The 20724-nt window shown below is 41.1% G+C and overlaps 2 protein-coding genes across 4 annotated transcripts in view; both read right to left on the bottom strand.

Annotated features, from left to right (window-relative positions):
- The window catches only part of ccdc18 (coiled-coil domain containing 18), an 83612-nt gene extending 71404 nt beyond the window's left edge, over positions 1–12208 (bottom strand). Inside the window, exons 1-4 of the mRNA XM_061941246.2 lie at positions 11733–12208; positions 11480–11628; positions 8355–8461; positions 5381–5509 (exon numbers count right to left, since the gene is read on the bottom strand). Coding sequence (XP_061797230.2) covers positions 5381–5509; positions 8355–8461; positions 11480–11611 — 368 coding nt within the window. The 5' untranslated portion in view covers positions 11612–11628; positions 11733–12208. The remainder of the gene's footprint in view (positions 1–5380; positions 5510–8354; positions 8462–11479; positions 11629–11732) is intronic.
- Positions 12209–18292: 6084 nt separating this feature from the next.
- mtf2 (metal response element binding transcription factor 2) overlaps positions 18293–20724 on the bottom strand; it is a 36707-nt gene continuing 34275 nt past the window's right edge. For 2 of the 3 annotated variants that reach the window (XM_061941225.2, XM_061941217.2), the window contains exons 13-15: positions 20248–20306; positions 20004–20105; positions 18293–19950 (exon numbers count right to left, since the gene is read on the bottom strand). In XM_061941225.2, the coding sequence (XP_061797209.2) occupies positions 19551–19950; positions 20004–20105; positions 20248–20306 (561 nt within the window). In that variant the 3' untranslated portion in view covers positions 18293–19550. The remainder of the gene's footprint in view (positions 19951–20003; positions 20106–20247; positions 20307–20724) is intronic. The other variant, XM_061941233.2, reaches the window with a different exon arrangement.

Below are 20724 nucleotides of genomic sequence, written 5' to 3'. Positions count from 1 at the left end.
GACAAGTAAAAATATTGGGGCAAGTAGATTTGAGAAGTCGGGCAAGTAGAAAAAAAGCTTAACGTTGAACCCTGCATGTGTTGAGCTGCTGCCGCTTAAGGTTAGACGGCACTGTACATAGAGCGCTTCTGCTCGTTAGTAATAAATTCTAATGTTGGATGTTCACTCCTTCACACAGATGAGTATAGAAAAATATTTTCAACGGCCGAAAAGGGCTCGACTTGGAAAGGAGGTAGGCCTACAGTCCGGACCACAGGAGGTATTATCAAAACGGTGTAGACACTTAGAAATCTCATAAGGAAAGTGAACAGACGTCCATCAGTGTGAAAATTAATTTGCTTCCAATAGCTTCCAGGCTTCAACTAGTGCCGCAGCTGTGGCAGCTGGCGCAGCTGAGGCAGTAAGAGAGGGTGAGGAGGAAGGGATAGTAAGTACGCAGGGAGATGTTGTAGGAGAGGAGGAAGACAGGCAGCATGTAGAGCCAGCTAGGGCGGAGGCAACAGGTGACACTCAGCAAACACTGAAAAATAAAGCAGGGTCAGATCAGAAATGTTTTTTAATGTATTTTATATTCTTATGTGCCTTATAGAGAGGACCACGACAAAACATAGAGCGACTGGGTTCGATCCAGAATGGCTAAAATGCCACAATTTAAGTCATGGCTGTACAACACCCAGCACGGTAAGCTCCAGTGTCTCCCTCTTCTCTGGAGGAGGGTCTGGCGAGCGAGACTAGCTCCAGTGCGACCTGTTCAGCAGCAGCAGGAGGAGGAGGAGGAGGAGGTTGACTGACTGTGGCAGGACACCTCTGCCTCTGTTTCACTTTATGTTGCTGGTAAATAATATGGTTGTAGTAGTAGGCTAAAGTTAAATTATTTAGTATGCACTAATTAAAGGGGCAGAGCTTTAAGAGACATTTTAGCTTTTATATTTTATAAGATATATTTTTGTAAGAGCACCGGATTATTAGCCGCACCTTCAATGAATGGCATATTTCATAACTTTGTCCACCAATAAGCCGCCCCGGACTATAAGCCGCGCCTACGCTGCGCTAAAGGGAATGTCAAAAAAACAGTCAGATAGGTCAGTCAAACTTTAATAATATATTAAAAACCAGCGTTCTAACAACTCTGTTCACTCCCAAAATGTACGCAAATGTGCAATCACAAACATAGTAAAATTCAAAATAGTGCAGAGCAATAGCAACATAATGTTGCTCGAACGTTAATGTCACAACACACAAAATAAACATAGCGCTCACTTTCTGAAGTTATTCTTCATTCGTAAATCCTTCGTCTTCGGTGTCCGAAGTGAAAAGTTGGGCAAATTTACGATCCACTGGCAGATGTTGGCGTCGTCTGGCGCTGCCTCCTCGTCTTAGTGAAGGTGTGTTCGCCTTCTGTCATCCATTGTTCCCACGCAGTTAGCAGTCTAGCTTCGAATGCCCTGTTGACACCAATATCTAGCGGCTGGAGGTCTTTTGTCAATCCACCCGGAATGACGGCGAGTATTGAATTAAGCGCGTAAGCGTGTCTCTCAATGTGCTGTTATGAGCTAGCAAATATAACAACTACACTACCCAGCATGCAACGATAGTTACGAGCATGCGCGGTAGCCCTGAGAAGCGTTGTTGTATGCTGGGAGTTCGAATGTGGTTATGAGCACGCTGTGAGAAAACGTTGAGAACTCAGTTAACACGCCTCGTCTGCATTATTTATAATTAGACAGACAACACACTTAATAGGAGCCATTTTGGGGTCTTTACATAAACACACAAATGGAAATGAAACGTCACATATCCCAGCATGTACCGCGCGCTTCTTCTACGGGGAAAAAAGATGGCGGCTGTTTACCGTAGTTGCGAGACCTAAACTTTATGAAAATGAATCTTAATATTTATCCATATATAAAGCGCACCGGGTTATAAGGCGCACTGTCAGCTTTTGAGAAAATTTGTGGTTTTTAGGTGCGCCTTATAGTGCGGAAAATACGGTAATAAAAATATTTCAGTGAATAACTCATTGTTCAAATCTGTATATAAATATGTACATAAAGTGTTGTAATTATATTCCAACTCCGCGTTCTTGTTGGTCATCACCGCTGCCGCCCCCCGACCACACCACCACAAATAGATGCCTGTCCTGTGGGAATCACTGCATTTCAAAACATAAAGTGCAATATTGTCAGATACATTTTAAAACAAGCTATTAGTGCACTTTTGTGCATGATGTCACTAAGATGACATATCAAAACAACACTAAATTAAAGTGCACTTTTTGTACAGAACGCCACTACAATAATTAAAAACAAATAAAGTGCACTTTTGTACATGATGTCACACAAGATATTTCAATAAGTGTCAAATAAAAATGAGCTGCATAATAGGAAATCAAATAGTGTATGTCCTTCGCTATGTGGTAGGTTCCTGCGGACATTATCTCCTTCTGTTGTTGACTTTTTTTGTCATACGGTGTTGATCTGGAAATGGTTGCCTCTGCATTTTGTGGGTGTGGCACCGAACGGAGGTGTTGACATGCGGAATTTCAAGCACTCTTCATTCTCTAGCAGGTGACTATTCAAATGATGCTACACATTAGCAGTGGTGCTACTTAGGGATGTCCCGATCCAGGTTTTTGCACTTCCGATCCGATATTGCTTTTGCACTTCCGATCCAATACCGATACTGACCGATACCGATACTGACCGACACTGGCCTATCCGAGCATGTATTAAAGTTTAAAGTTATTTAGCCTACTTGTCAGAATCATGTTGAAAAGGGTTTTAGTACTCTTGATAACAACTAGCCAGCTGAATTAGGGGAGTTTGAATAATACACAATGGTTGGTAACAAGAAACTGACCTGTTTATTCAAGGATAAACACAAAATAGACAAAATTATACATGACAAACAGAAATGGCATCATTGAACTAGGGCTGGGCGATATGGCCTTTTTTTAATATTGCGGTATTTTAAGGCCATATTGCGATACACGATATATATCTCGATATTTTGCCTTAACCTTGAATGAACACTTGATGCATATAATCACAGCAGTATGATGATTCTATGTGTCTACATTAAAACATTCTTCTTCATACTGCATGAATATATGCTACTTTTAAACTTTCATGCAGAGAGGGAAATGACAACTAAAAAAAATCACTAATTTTTTCATACGGTGTTGATGTGGAAATTTTTATGTGACGTATGACGTGACAGTATGTGACATGTGTAAGAAGGTGCGCTCGCTGTCTGTAAGAGGGAGACACAGGAAAGAGTGAGAAGAGCCTGTCGTGTAATGCCAGCAGCTAAAAGCAACTGCGTGAGAATTCACAGACCTGTGGAAGTGTTGAAGGTGTGCTGGAAAATGCGCAACGGAAATTAGGGAGCAGCAGAAAAGTGAAATGTATTATTTAAATCGGTGCGTTGGAAAACACGGACCGGATTTTTTAAAACTGGATCTGGATCGGCATTTTCCCATGCCTTGCCGATACGCATTTTTTTGCAAATATCGGCGGCTGATCCGATCCAAATATCGGATCGGGACATCCCTAGTGCTACTTTATGTAGCAACGCTTTTGCCGCATACTTGACATATTACGGTATTCTGTTGGTCGATCTACGTTCCCATCCTCACCTATGGTCATGAGCTTTGGGTTATGACCGAAAGGACAAGATCACGGGTACAAGCGGCCGAAATGAGCTTCCTCCGCCGGGTGGCGGGGCTCTCCCTTAGAGATAGGGTGAGAAGCTCTGTCATCCGGGGGGAGCTCAAAGTAAAGCCACTGCTCCTTCACATCGAGAGGAGCCAGATTAGATGGTTCGGGCATCTGGTCAGGATGCATCTGGTCAGGATCCATGTTTCGGGCACATCCGACCGGTAGGAGGCCACGGGGAAGACCCAGGACACGTTGGGAAGACCCCGGCTGGCCTGGGAACGCCTCGGGATCCCCCGGGAGGAGCTGGACGAAGTGGCTGGGGAGAGGGAAGTCTGGGCTTCCCTGCTTAGGCTGCTGCCCCCGCGACCCGACCTTGGATAAGCGGAAGAAGATGGATGGATGTTCAACATCTTCCCGCGTGAAGCCAAACTACCGCCAGACGATGGACCCCATGCTGTTTTTCTTGGGAATTCATTCTTCCTCCATTTGTTACCAGATTCACACTTTCTTCTCTCGTATTACCACTCGCACCGCACCGCTAGCATCACAGCTAATGTTAGCCATGCCTCTGCCTCTCTGCTCCGCGAGAGCGTATGACGTTGCACGCGCGACAGTATGTGACGTATGTAAGAAGGTGTGCTTGTTTTATGTCTCTGTGAGAAGGAGAGACAAGAAAGAGTGAGAAGAGCCTGTAGTGTAATGCCCGCAGCTAAAAGCAACTGCGTGAGAACGTATACTCGAATATCACCATATAGTCATTTTCTATATCGCACAGAGACAAACCCGCGATATATCGAGTATATTCGATATATCGCCCAGCCCTAATTCAAATCATTTAGTTTTGGGCCCTACAGCTCTCCTGTGTCCACAGACTTGTTTTACTGATTTTTTGATAATAAAGAAATATCGATCCAACCACTGTAATATCGAGCATATACAGAACTGACACCACACTTGATATCGTTACTGCTGATATTTGTATCGATGCGGCCTCCTTTGTTTACAACCAAGAGCTCCAGCTTGCGGTTAGCATGTCCTCCTACGGTGTGTAGTGTAACATGCTTAGCTGTTCCTTGTCCTCCAGTGATAAAGCTAGCTTGAAAAAAATACTTTGTCGCCACAAGAAAGCATTTAGGTTTTCAGCACCGAAGGCTTGGAATAACCTACAATCGAATATTAAACTTCAAACCCTTATTACGTTGAATGAGTTTAAAGCTTCTGTGAAAGGACTGCAGTCTACCTTGTCTGTATGCACATGTGTCATGTGAGCAAGTTTTAATGTTGTAAATGTGATGTTTCATGTATATGTTTACTGTTTTTAATGTAACCTTGCTGCTGCCCTCTTGGCCAGGTCCCCCTTGGAAAAGAAATCTTTGATCTCAATGGGATTTTACCTGGTTAAATAAAGGCTAAATAAAAAATAAAAAAAGAGGCAAATATTGCTGACTTAAAAATCGCTTTACACTCTGGAAGGACATTAGCCGCTCGCTACAATGATACAGGATATTGGGGACGCGTTTGTCACTTTAAAAGTTGCTAGAATGTGTCATCAACATGCACTATGCCGATACGATTGTTAAAAAAAAAAGCTATCGCAGGCCAAATTGATATCTATGATATCCTACTCGTCTATATTGCGCAACCGGATACCTGCATTCAGCATGACTATGTACAACTCGGTGGCCAAACATCATCCACGCTCTGGTAAAAGCGGTGTTTACCTTTTACACAGTGCAGTCTTGTTGGCCATGTCCCCCCTGAGACTGCTCAGTTTCCCAGATAGAGTCACGACCATGATGTCACTGTGAGCGGACTCCTCCTGGCAACACTCTGCCTTCAGCTCTGCTGCCCTGGGAGGCACAAAGGAAGACCAGCTTTTAGAGCAGACCTGGGCAATTATTTTGACTTGGGGGCCAAATTTAGAGAAAAAAATGTATCCGGGGGCCGGTATATCTATTTTTAGGAACACTAATACAAAACCTCACAATAATGTCTGATTGAATGCTAAAATGTTATGACAGATTGCCTTAAAAAACGGAATAGAATTTTTTTTTTTTTTACTGAATGAGACACCCAGAATGTACATGAAAATAAAGAATGTGGGATTTACAATATTCACTATGAATGATAAAACACTGAATATTGACAACATATGAATGTCACACCCACTCTCGATCGACATATTTTACAATCAAGCGAAACGCAACAAAAATGCAACAAACTCAGCAAAATATGAACGCTAAGGCATACTTGCCAACCCTCCCGGATTTTCCGGGAGACTCCCGAAATTCAGCGCCTCTCCCGAAAACCACCCGGGACAAATTTTCTCCCGAAAAACTCCCGAAATTCAGGCGGACCTGAGTGACGTGTTGACAACACACAACAACAGTGTCTACCGTAAAGCAGTTCGTCTGTCGTAAACAGCAATGTTGTGACACTTTTAAACAGGACAATACTGCCATCTACTGTACATGCATATGTGACCCACCCATAATGTGTCACATTTTTGTGTTGATTTATTTATTTTATTTTGTGGTTTGAATTCGTTTTTGGAGCGGTCATTACACATTTATCAGTATTCACATTGGTCAGTAGGGGGCAGTAGGGCGTTTCTTCCCAATTGAATGCTATCACCTGCAGACCGGAAGTGTCTTGTCATTCTGATGAGCGCGACCAGTCTGTGAACAATTAAAACGTCCTGTGTGCTTTTTCCTCCTGTATAACAGGTTAGTTTTGGTGAATAAACTCACTGAATAATATCCATGTGATCTTTATAAGTTTAAGTACACATTCTGATGGTGGAGCCTAACTCTAAAGTGTTTGTGAGTTGTAGTTTGTAAATGAACACTGAAATTCAAGTATTTATTTTATTTATATATATATATATATATATATATATATATAGGGGCGTCACGGTGGCAGAGGGGTTAGTGTGCATCTGCCTCACAATACGAAGGTCCTGAGTAGTCTTGGGTTCAATCCCGGGCTTGGGATCTTTCTGTGTGGAGTTTGCATGTTCTCCCCGTGACTGCGTGGGTTCCCTCCGGGTACTCCGGCTTCCTCCCACCTCCAAAGACATGCACCTGGGGATAGGTTGATTGGCAACACTAAAATTGGCCCTAGTGTCTGAATGTGAGTGTGAATGTTGTCTGTCTATCTGTGTTGGCCCTGCGATGAGGTGGCGACTTGTCCAGGGTGTACGCCGCCTTCCGCCCGATTGTAGCTGAGATAGGCTCCAGCGCCCCCCGCGACCCCAAAAGGGAATAAGCGGTAGGAAATGGATGGATGGATGGATATATATATATATAGCTAGAATTCACTGAAAGTCAAGTATTTCTTATATATATATATATATATATATATATCTTAACCACGCCCCCCGCCCCACCCCCGACCACGCCCCCGCCCCCACCTCCCGAAATCGGAGGTCTCAAGGTTGGCAAGTATGCGCTAAGGGCAAAAAATTAACCCACCTACAATCTGATATAGGGCTGGGCGATATTGGCTTTTATTAATATCTCGATATTTTTAGGCCATATCGCGATATACGATATATATCTCGATATTTTGCCTTAGCCTTGAATGAACACTTGATGCATATAATAGGGCGCATTAAAGGACTCATATTATTATTATTTTTCTAAATGTAAAACACTTCCTTGTGGTCTACGTAACATGTAATGGTGGTTCTCTGGTCAAAATGTTGCATAGATGATGTTTATGGGGCCATGTCCTTCGCTATGTAATAAGTTACTGCGGACGTTATCTCCTTGTGTTTGTGACTATGTTTTTCATATGGTGTTGATCTGTAAATGGAAGACGTCAGGCTCATTTGTAAGTGCAGGTTGTTTCGGCATTTTTTTAGGTGTGGCACCGGCCGGAGACGTTAACGTGCGGAGTTTCAAGCATTCTCTCGCGGGTGACTTTTTAAATGAAAGAACAAATTAGTAGTGCTGCTACCAATGTTCCCTCTAATTGTTCATGCGTCTGAGCAAACACAAAAACTCCCTGAGCATTCAGTGGAGCACAAGTGAGCAACATCACACGTGGCAATACCAGCAGCACACCTGTCTCAAACCATCTTTTATAATAACACTCAAATGAGGAGTCATTTTCATGAGATTATTTTGTAATATTAGTGATTTGGCCCACTTGTAATGAAAATAAAAGAAATCTTGTTTTTCATAAGCTATGGATTAGTATTGTACAACATGTCTGGGTGGGGGTCCTGCTTTGGAAATCATTTGTACCCCTTTCAGAGATCACATTTAGTTGCCCTGAAACATCCTCATGTTGCACAATGAAATGTAAGCATAGGATGAAGTGTGCATACCTGTAACTTTCTCTAGTAACAGCATTCCATGATTAATATCAATAAATTAACATTAATAATAAATGACAGTAGAATAAGCACACGTATGACCGAGGAGTCATAGTGTAACTTTGTGTGGTGTTTGAGTTGTCCGACTTTTTGTGTGGCCATAAACGCACCAGTAGCTTAGTGGTATGCGTGTTGGTGACAGATGACAAGTTGCGGGGGTGTATATTGGTTATTAAGTTTTTACTAGACAGAAAAGGTACACACTGAAGAGAAAATATGTTTTTTCTTCAATAGGAGTCATTTTGAACGGTAGATTCTACTGCCCTACATAGTGCAACTAAAGTACTGCATCTGTAAAGAAGTTATAAGATTACTTGAGTTCTTTGCCTTTGGTCTCCACTTCTGCTTGAAGATGACAAATTTGCTCATTCAACACCTCCACACTGTTAGCAGCCCCGTTCCTAGAGCATCGCAGGCAGGCCTGTAAAAAAAGATTACATTTAATGATATTAAATTACATTTAATTTCAACACACGTGATAACTAGACAGACTTATCAAGCCAGTAATGGGAAATTAAGTGCACACCACACAGAAGCCAATACAATAAATAACAGAAGATTTGAACAAATTAAGGAGATGGTTTGACATGACCATGCAGAGATTCCCTCAGCAGAAATAGCACATCATTATCCGCACCTCAAGCCAGTGGTAGATAAAATACCAGCTATTGATCCTGACGCAGATATTGTCATGCTTCTCGGCAGAGACATCCTACGTGTACACAAAGTACGTAGACAGTACAATGGACCGAACAATGCACAGTATGCTCAGAAATTGGACCGATATCAGTATTTAGTGACACAGTATCGACACAGTATCAATACAGTTTTGCAATGTGTCCTAATATATCCATCCATCCATCCATCCATCCATTTTCTACCGCTTATTCCCTTCGGGGTCGCTGGAGCCTATCTCAGCTACAATCGAGCGGAAGGCGGGGTACACCCTGGACAAGTCGCCACCTCATCGCAGGGCCAACACAGATAGACAGACAACATTCACACACTAGGGCCAATTTAGTGTTGCCAATCAACCTATCCCCAGGTGCATGTCTTTGGAGGTGGGAGGAAGCCAGAGTACCCGGAGGGAACCCACGCAGTCACGGGGAGAACATGCAAACTCCACACAGAAAGATCCCGAGGCCGGGATTGAACTCACGACTACTCAGGACCTTCGTATTGTGAGGCAGACGCACTAACCCCTCTTCCACCGTGCTGCCCAGAAACCACATATATTTTCTAAAATCAAACAAGAAAACACTAAAATGACGATCAAATGACACTATTATAAACTCAATATTGCGACTTCATTGGTATCGATGCAATTCACACTTGTATTCACTCCCTGCTCAACTCGTTCCGAAAGGGCAGAAATCGTATCAAAACCAAATATTTTCCAACAAAGAAAACCCACAGATATTTTCTAAAATCAAACAAGAAAACACAAAAATGACGATCAAATGATGCTATTATAAACCCAAATATTGCGACTTCATTGGTATCGATGCAATTGACACTTGTATTGACTCCCTGCTCAACTCGTTCTGAAAGGGCACTAATATATACCATATAAAATATATACTGATATATTATATCATATAATATATACTAGGGATGTCCCAATCCGATATTTGGATCTGATCGGCTGCCGATATTTGCAAAAAAATGCGTATCGGCAAGGCATGGGAAAATGCCGATCCAGATCCAGTTTTAAAAAAAAAACTCCGGTCCGTGTTTTCCAACGCATCTATTTAAATAATACATTCCACTTTTCTGCTGCTCCTAATTTCAGTTCCGCATTTTCCAGCACACCTTCAACACATCCACACGTCTGTAGATTATCACGCAGTTGCTTTTAGCTGCTGGCATTACACGACAGGCTCTTCTCACTCTTTTTTGTGTCTCCCTCTCACAGACAGCAAGCGCACCTTCTTACACACGTCACATACTCTCACGTCATACGTCACATACTGTCACGTCATACGTCACATACGTATACGCCCTCTTCGAGCAGAGAGGTAGCAGCATGGCGAACGTTAGCTGTGATGCTAGCGCTGTGGTGCGAGCAACGCTCCCTCTAGGGTGCTCGCCTGTACAATTACGCACTGCTCAAGTGTCCTCTGCGCATAGCAATTATATGCCACGCACAAAATCTAATAAAAAAATAAGCGCATAACAATTTTCGACACACTGACACGACAGAGAAAACAGTTTTCGTCATCATTGTTCAAATATTGTAACATCTGTCGAGACGCTTATCTCCATTCGGTGCCACACGCCCACACCATCAAAATGCCGAGGCAAAAAATTTCCACATCAACACCGTATGAAAAAATTAGTGATTTTTTTAGTTGTGATTTCCTTCTCTGCATGAAAGTTTAAAAGTAGCATATATTAATGCAGTTTGAAGAAGAATGTTTTAATGTAGACATGCAAGCCTTGAAAGAAAATTTTGAAAATCAAGACTACATTTCCTGCAAATGGGTGCATTTCTACCCTATATTTTAACTTTAGATTTATTCTCATATCAAACTCTTTTGGCTGTCTTTTTGACACTTACATCCGGCGCCCGCCTCCACACCCCGGATTATAAATAATGTAAATAATTCAATGTGATTATCTTGTGTGATGACTGTATTATGATGATAGTATATATCTGATAGTATATATCTGTATCATGAATCAATTTAAGTGGACCCCGACTTAAACAAGTTGAAAAACTTATTCGGGTGCTACCATTTAGTGGTCAATTGTACGGAATATGTACTTCACTGTGCAACCTACTAATAAAAGTCTCAATCAATCAATCAAAACACATGGAATCATCATAATGCTGTGATTATATGCATCAAGTGTTCATTCAAGGCTAAGGCAAAATATCGAGATATATATCGTGTATCACAATATGGTCTTAAAATATCGCAATATTAAAAAAAGGCCATATCGCCCAGCCCTAGTTCAATGATGCCATTTCTGTTTGTCATGTATAATTTTGTCTATTTTGTGTTTATCCTTGAATAAACAGGTCAGTTTCTTGTTACCAACCATTGTGTATTATTCAAACTCCCCTAATTCAGCTGGCTAGTTGTTATCAAGAGTACTAAAACCCTTTTCAACATGATTCTGAGAACTAAGTAGGCTAAATAACTTTAAACTTTAATACATGCTCGGATAGGCCAGTATCGGTATCGGTCAGTATCGGATCAGAAATGCAAAAACGGTATCGGATCGGAAGTGCAAAAACCTGGATCGGGACATCCCTATACTGATATATTATATCATATAATATATACAACATATACAAAAATCTTTTTTACTTTTTGGCCAATCTTCATACAACCAGAATTATTTTGTTCTAACCTGTAATACGTTTTGAAAGAGTTTCATTATAAATATGTTTAATAACTATTACTAATAATTATAATCACATATGATTTACCTGAGAGTTGGATGATAGGAACTCATAAGGCGTATCATCGATATCACTGATGAGCTGAATGTCCTGCATGTTCAGACAAGCATTTTCTTGCCGCACATTGCACATCTTCCTTCTGCTGAAAACAGAGTCCATCTAATAGCTGGCTTGAACTAAAGAAAACACAAAAATGACACGATTGTGAATCAGTCAAGTTTGTCAGTGGTTTGAGAATGTTTTTTTTTGTTTTTTTTACACAATATATTGGACAACTGACCTTTATGTCTAATTTGCACATGAGCCAGACATTAGTGCATCTTATTGATCAAGCATCAGGGTCTTATTGACATATTCGTTGGGCTCCACCAGTTGTCCCGTACATCAAAGCAGACTCTTTTAAGTGTCCAACCTTTCCTTCTTTGCTAACCATCAAATTGGGAACATGGTTAGCTCAGAGATCGACAACTTAGCCCGTTCGGACGAGAAGAAAAAATGTGTCCATAGCGGTATTTGATAAACATTGTAAGAATAAATGGCCGACGAGTTGGTAGCATGATAGCATGATAGCATGCTACATGTAAACAAAGATGGTCGCAAATCAACAGATGGTTAGCCGGGAAAAGTTAACGCCGCTGTGGTCATTTAAAGCGAAAAACTACCAAATAACCAACTGGACCATGTTCATACGTTACGTATTCAAGCTTTGTGTTAGCTCCCATGTCCCGTGAAATTTTACTCCTATTGGCCCATTCGATGTCATGTAGCTTATTAGCTTTAGCAACAATAACTTAAAAGTTGTTGGGTCCCGCCCATGTTTTACAAGCTCGCTGGTGATTGGGTAGAAGAGAACAGCCAACACAATTGATTGGCAAGACCGGCTGTCAATCACTCAACCCCGCGAACAGTGGCGCGTGCGCTGAATTGACCCAACTGGCCAATCACAAACGTACTATGGCACGGGTCAGCAACCCGCAGTTCTTTAGCGCCGCCGTAGTGGCTCTCTGGAGCTTTTTCAAAAATGTTATGAAAAATGGAAAAAGATGAGGGGAAAACATTTTTTTTTGTTTTAATATGGTTTCTGTAGGAGGACAAACATGACACAAACCTCCCTAATTGTTATAAAGCGCACTGTTTGTATTAAACATGCTTCACTGATTCGAGTATTTGGCAAGCGCCGTTTTGTCCTACTAATTTTGGCGGTCTTTGAACTCACCGTAGTTTGTTTACATGTATAACTTTCTCCGACTTTCTAACACGTGTTTTATGCCACTTCTTTTTCTGTCCCATTTTGTCCACCAAACTTTTAAGGTTGTGCATGAAAGGTGAGTTTTGTTGATGTTATTGACTTGTTGGAGTGCTAATCAGACATATTTGATCACTGCATGACTGCAAGCTAATCGCTGCTAACATGCTATTTAGGCTAGCTATATGTACATATTGCATCATAATGCCTCATTTGTAGCTATATTTGAGGTAATTTAGTTTCCTTTAAGTCCTCTTAATTCAATTTATATCTCATGACACACTATCTGTATGTAATATGGCTTTTAATTTTTTGCGGCTCCAGACAGATTTTTTTTTTGTATTTTTGGTCCAATATGGCTCCTTCAACATTTTGGGTTGCCGACCCCTGTACTATGGGTATAAAAATTGTATGTAAAATATATACTACTATTAACTATACATATATTACTACTATTAACTATATATATATATATACACTATAGGGGTGTGGGGAAAAATTCGATTCGAATTCGAATCACGATTCTCATGTTGTGCGATTCAGAATCCATCCATCCATCCATTTTCTACCGCTTATTCCCATTTTTAAAAAATCGATTTTTTTTTTTTTTGATTTTTTTCTATTTATTTTTTTTGTCTTTTTTTTTTTTATTTTTTTTAACTAATCAATCCAACAAAACAATACACAGCAATACCACAACAATGCAATCCAATTCCAAAAGCAAACCCGACCCAGCAACACTCAGAACTGCAATAAACAGAGCAATTGAGAGGAGACACAAACACGACACAGAACAAACCAAAAGTAGTGAAACAAAAATGATTAAAGCTGCAAGCAGTGATGGACTGGACCGACTTTGAGGGCTCATAAAATCAACCAATCAATCAATCAATGTTTATTTATATAACCCTAAATCACAAGTGTCTCAAAGGGCTGCACAAGCCACAACGACATCCTCGGTACAGAGCCCACATAAGGGCAAGGGAAAAACTCACCCCAGTGGGACGTCGATGTGAATGACTATGAGAAACCTTGGAGAGGACCGCATATGTGGGTAACCCCCCACCCCCCTCTAGGGGAGACCGAATGCAATGGATGTCGAGTGGGTCTGACATAATATTGTGAGAGTCCAGTCCATAGTGGATCCAACATAATAGTAAGAGTCCAGTCCATAGTGGATCCAACATAACAGTAAGAGTCCAGTCCATAGTGGGGGCAGCAGGACACCATCCCGAGCGGAGACGAGTCAGCAGCGCAGAGATGTTCCCAACCGATGCACAGGCGAGCGGTCCACCCCGGGTCCCAACTCTGGACAGCCAGCACTTCATCCATGGCCACCGGACCTGGGTAACTTCCCCTCCACAAGGGAGAGGGGAGCAGAGGAGAAAAGAAAAGAAACGGCAGATCAACTGGTCTAAAAGGGGGGTCTATTTAAAGGCTTGAGTATACAACTGAGTTTTAAGATGGGACTTAAATGCTTCTACTGAGGTAGCATCTCTAATTGTTACCGGGAGGGCATTCCATAGTACTGGAGCCCGAATAGAAAACGCTCTATAGCCCGCAGACTTTTTTTGGGCTCTGGGAATCACTAATAAGCCGGAGTTCTTTGAACGCAGATTTCTTGCCGGGAATCATAAATCCAAACCGGAGCAGTAATTAAAACTCTTTCATCAACTTTTAATCAGAAGGGTTCAATCTCTCTCCTGTGCTAATTTAAAGCCGACACGACAAACACGCGCAGAGGAGATAATGTTTGAAAAAAGGTGACTGTTTTTACACAACTTTTGTTTTGAAGGGGGAATTGCAAACTTCCTGTTGATTTTTGCTGGGGGTTGTCAGTGTATGAAATATAAGTCTAAGTGAGACCTACATAGAGGTTTTTGTATCATGTCTCTACGACATTCCTACTGGGAGTTACAGGCCGTTTTGTCTGTGTTTTCTTCCTAGGGGGCACTAGAGCGCAATTTTGAGTTTTGGGGTTTGGTTTTTTGATTAGATCGCAAGTTTCGCCAGTTCTGATGTGTGTGTCCAATTTGGTGAGTTTGGAAGCATGTTAAAGGGGTCAAATTACAGCTCAAAGAGGCGGCGGTATAATAATAAAACACTAGAAATACAATAGGGTCCTCGGTCCCTAAATATTATCAACAACAGTATCAATATTAGTAACAATTTCAACATAGGAGTGATTAAAAATCCCTCATTGACATTATCATTAGACATTTATAAAAATTAAAAAAAAGAACAATAGTGTCACAGTGGCTTACACTTGCATCGCATCTTATAAGCTTGACAACACACTGAGTCCAATATTTTCACAAAGATAAAATAAGTCATATTTTTGGTTCATTTAATAGTTAAAACAAATTTACATTATATATATATATATATATATATATATATATATATATATATATATATATATATATATATATATAGCTAGAATTCACCAAGTATTTCATATATATATATATTTTTTTATTTATTTATTTATATATATATAAATAAGAGAAATACTTGAATTTCAGTGTTCATTTACTTACACATATACACACACACATAACACTCAACTACTCATTGTTGAGTTAAGGGTTGAATTGTCCATCCTTGTTCTATTCTCTGTCACTATTTTTCTAACCATGCTGAACACCCTCTCTGATGATGCATTCTGCTTCGTCTCCTTGTTGTGTGCGCAGTTGTGCACTGCACTCTCTAAAAGCCGTAGATGTTATTGTCAAATATGCATGCACAGTAGATGGCAGTATTGTCCTGTTTAAGAGCGTCACAACATTGCTGTTTACGGCAGACGAACTGCTTTACGGTAGACGAAAACGTGACTGCTGTTGTTGTGTGTTGTTACCGCGCTGGGAGGACGTTAATGAAACTGCCTAACAATAAACCCACAAAAGAAACCAAGAACTCGCCCTCGATCATTCTACAGTTATAACGTGATTGGGCAGGCACGCTGTTTATATTGTGGGAAAGCGGACGTGAAAACAGGCTGTCGACACGTCACTCAGGTCCGCCTGAATTCCAGGAGAAAATTTGTCCCGGGAGGTTTTCGGGAGAGGCGCTGAATTTCGGGAGTCTCCCGGAAAATCCGGGAGGGTTGGCAAGTATGTCGTCACCCCAAGAATCGATATTGAATCGAATCGTGGGACACCCAAAGATTCACAGCCCTACTACTCTGACGATATAAGAACACAATGACACATTTTTATTATAATATATATGACATTTTTATTTAATCAATAGTTTATTTGCTTTTGCTTCAATAGAATAGAATAGAATGGACTTTATTGTAATTATATTTGCATATAATGAGATTAAGGACTCCAACTTAAGGTGCGGTAGTGGGAACAAATATGGGATAAAAATAGTTTTATCTATATTACTTCTTGTGTAATCTAAGAATTGAAATAAATAGACTACTATCCAATAAAGTTAATAAGCAATCCTGTACAATATACAAAATACTGTACAATATACAGAACAAGACAAGACAAGACAATCAGAGTCGGATGTATGTCACTCGAAGGGTAATATTGCACAGTAGGGTATTAGGGTAGGATATTTCAAAATCAGGTGTCCTAATCATATACAGGTGTATAAAATCAAGCACTTTCGTTTGTTCTCCGCTTTTCCATGAATTGATTAACGTGGACCCCGACTCAAACAAGTTGAAAAACTTATTCGGGTGTTACCATTTAGTGGTCAATTGTACGGAATATGCACTGAACTGTGCAATCTACTAATAAAAGTCTCAATCAATCAATCCATCTGGCAATCTGATGGACGAGTCTGGGTTTGGAGGTTGCCAGGAGAACGCTACATTTCGGACTGCATTTTGCCGAGTGTGAAATTTGGTGAAGGAGGAATCATGGTGTGGGGTTGTTTTTCAGGAGTTGGGCTTGGCCCCTTAGTTCCAGTGAAAGGAACTTTGAATGCTCCAGGATACCAAAACATTTTTGACAATTCCATGCTCCCCGCCTTGTGGGAACAGTTTTATCTTCCAACATGACTGTGCACCAGTGCACAAAGCAAGGTCCATAAAGACAGAGTCTGCTGTGGATGAACTTGACTGGCCTGCACAGAGTCCTGACCTAAACCCGATAGCACACCTTTGGGATGAATTAGAACGGAGACTGAGAGCCAGGCCTTCTCCACCAACATCAGTGTGTGACCTCACCAATACGCTTTTGGAAGAATGGTGGAAAATTCCAATGAACACACTCTGCAACCTTGTGGACAGCCTTCCCAGAAGAGTTGAAGCTGCAATAGCTGCAAAAGGTGGACAGACATCAGCAGCACTTAAAGTTCATATGTGAGTCAAGGCAGGTGGCTAAATACTTTTGGCAATATAGTTGATGTAAAGGGACAAGCGGTGGAATAGGGACGGTTAATTATTTAACAAATTCATGTATTTTCCCATCAGTTTTACCACTACAGATTAGCTCTACTTTGGACAGTAATATGTTATAGGGGCGAAGTTCAAAAGCCAGCATCTGTGATGGTAGGGGGGTGTATTAGTGCCCAAGGCACTAAGGGCATACTTGCCAACCCTCCCGGATTTTCCAGGAGACTCCCGAAATTCAGCGCCTCTCCCGAAAACCTCCCGGGACAAATTTTCTCCCGAATATCTCCCGAAATTCAGGCGAACTCAGGTCCATGCAGACCTGAGTCCGCTAATCCACAATATAAACAGCGTACCTGCCCAATCACGTCATAACTGTAGAATGATGGAGGGCAAGTTCTTGGTTTCTTATGTGGGTTTATTGTTAGGCAGTTTCATTAACGTCCTCCCAGCGCGGTAACAACACCCAACAACAGCAGTCACGTTTTTGTCTACCGTAAAGCAGTCCGTCTGCCGTAAACAGCAATGTTGTGACACTCTAAAACAGGACAATACTGCCATCTAGTGCATTTGATGAAAGCACTTTTGTGCGTGCCACACAGCAATGCATCATCAGAGAGGGTGTTCAGCATGGTTCGAAAAATAGTGACAGAGAATAGAACAAGGATGGACAATTCAACCCTTAACTCAACAATGAGTAGATGAGTGTTATGTGTGTGTGTGTGTATGTGTAAATAAATGAACACTGAAATTCAAGTATTTATTTTATATATATATATACAATAAAATAAATATATATTTATATATATATATATATATATATATATGATAAAAGAAATATATATTTATAGCTAGAATTCACTGAAAGTCAAGTATTTCTTATATATAATATATATATATATATATATATATATATATATATATATATATATATATATATATATATATATATATATAAATAATAAATTATATATATATATATATATATAGGTATATGAAATACTTGACTTAGTATTTCGTCAAGTATTTATTATATATATATATGAATAACTTGACTTGGTGAATTCTAGCTGTAAATATACTCCTCCCCTCTTAACCACGCCCCCCCCACCCCCTGCCCCCCACCTCCCGAAATCGGAGGTCTCAAGGTTGGCAAGTATGACTAAGGGGTACTTGACTGGAAAAAGTTTGAGACCCACTGAGATTCCTGAAAGAAAGCAACAAAGAAGCAGCACTCGGGTCGTATCACAAATGGTGCTTTAATGTCAGGAATAACACTTTAACATGTGTCATGATACATTAAGTGGACTAATACTAATCGTCGCCAAGCAGGTTAACCACCGTTCTTTGGCTGCAGTGGCCCTTATTAGCCAGACACAAACAATACATTTCAAATTAAAAAGGACTTGTGTCCCCCAAAAAGGCTGCTTGTTGAAAAGATCTAAACACCAGAGTCCAAATCATCACAATAACACATTTCAATTACCCAGTCCAATTTTAACAAACACACAGGATTAACTCAAACAAGCCTGTTAGCTGCAGAGTGGAAACTTATGTGACAAATGTATCTGATGCAGCACTTCTTTTTTGATTAAAGTACAAAACATAAAAACTCAAAAGGTCAATAAAGAGTGTAATCGCATTGCTTTATATTGTGTTTCGTTATCAAAACTCAAAAAAGAAGCTTTTTTTTTTTTTTTAAACACTTTTTGATGTTAGGACCAGCACAAAGTAACTTTTAATCAACGATAAGGAATGCTGCTATAATTTGAGCATTTAATATTATCCTTTTACTGTGAGATTAGAAAAAAGATGTCTGCCGAGCTGAATTGCAGACATACATAGAGGAAAAGTGGAAATTGTAAAAATAAATGTATATAGTTCTATATAAAACAATACAAGTTTGCAGCAGCATGTTTAAGTGCCTCTTGAACAGCACACACATAAGCGTACTTTCCAAAACTGAACTTAATACATATGCCAAATACAGTAAGAAGTACTCACAGCTGGGAACTTGATGTAAAGGAGGGATGTTATAACAAATACTGTACACAAAATACCCTCGTGGACACAAAGGTTCACGCTGTGACCTCCATGGCAAAACAACATCCCTCCCTTCCTCAACCTAAACACGCGCCCGTTTATACTCGGCTGCTTTGCAATTGACAAGAGTATCACTGGGTTTAAAATAATTCACCATAAAAGGTTCACTGAAAGCCTACAAGTGCAGTGCATCGAACAATTTACGCATAATTCAGGGTTTGTTGTGAACACTCAAAGCAACATAAAAGAATGGCAAAAGCGCAAATAGATACAAATAGTTGAATGCCAAAGCCTTGTTTTTAAGCAATAAACTTTAAAGAACTGAGAAAAAGATGAGTTCAGTTGTGTTAATATATTCACAGTGGACTGCACTGAACCAGTAGGCTTTGCAGAAAGCTTAATAGCACTCGAATCTAAACTAAACAGATACATGTTCATTAACGCTCTGATTACAACCTCTAGGAGGCAGTGACGCCCTCCCACTCCACCAGGTACTGCACCTTACCGTCCAGGGTGACCCGTCGAGCCAGGACTTTGTACTTCTCCCCGCAAGCCAGCCGTCCTGCCGTTCCGAAGTAGGAGCTGATGGAGCTCTTGAGGTGGGACAGCTGACTGTTGGGGTCCATGCCGTGAACTATGTCCGTGGAGTGCAGCCCTGGGAGCGGGCTCGGCATCTCCGTAGACGAAGGGTTTGGGTCTACCGGGCTGGGGGAGAGCATGGTTGCGTTGGGGGGCTGCAAGGCCCGTCGTGGCCGTCCGCGTTTTCTTTTGATAGGTGGAGGGGAAATGGGCAAGGTGGAGGTTGTCGACCGGGTCTTGCTTGAGCTACATAGGCTGGATGGGTGTTTGATAGAAGTTCTAATGTTAATTTAGTATTTCATTAATAGGGAGGGACTGCATGGGCGCCATACCTGGACTGCCTTGAAAGGCTCGTTGAGGTAGTTTCTGTGGTGCTCAGGGCTCCGATAGACTCCACATCTGAGGCTTGAGATGACGGTAAAGATCTGTCACTCCTGTTGTGTTGGGCGCAAAGAGAAGATGAGCAACAAAAAAGGTCAACAGAAACACAACAAAGGTGTGACACGAGAACTCATCAATGTGCAGATGTTTCACACAAGAGATTTAAAAAGGCGACCATCGGAGCTTTATACTTACTTGATAGAAGTAAAGCAAGCCAATGAGTGGGATTCTAGTGGGAGGGGCTTATTCAGCTCCTGTCAAATGGACAAAGTACATTTTCACGCGTCAACAGAGGCACTGAAGCCAGTACAATCGAACATGCGCCTAAAAGGTATGACTCCCGCCCAGTAGAACATACATAGAATTTAAAAGTGTTATGAACGATCCATATATCTATAGATTGATTATACTCTGCAGCATCGCGTGGACATCGGGGGAGGTACCTCTGGATTGGCAGACCGGGGTGGTGGTTCCTCTCTTTAAGAAGGGGAACCGGAGGGTGTGTTCTAACTATCGTGGGATCACACTCCTCAGCCTTCCCGGTAAGGTCTATTCAGGTGTACTGGAGAGGAGGCTACGCCGGATAGTCGAACCTCGGATTCAGGAGGAACAGTGTGGTTTTCGTCCTGGTCGTGGAACTGTGGACCAGCTCTATACTCTCAGCAGGGTCCT

This window comes from Nerophis lumbriciformis, linkage group LG03 (genome assembly GCF_033978685.3).
Source record: "Nerophis lumbriciformis linkage group LG03, RoL_Nlum_v2.1, whole genome shotgun sequence".
NCBI classification, from domain to species: domain Eukaryota; kingdom Metazoa; phylum Chordata; class Actinopteri; order Syngnathiformes; family Syngnathidae; genus Nerophis; species Nerophis lumbriciformis.
Note: the sequence above shows the minus strand (reverse complement) of the source record. Positions and strands in the feature narration are given on the sequence as shown.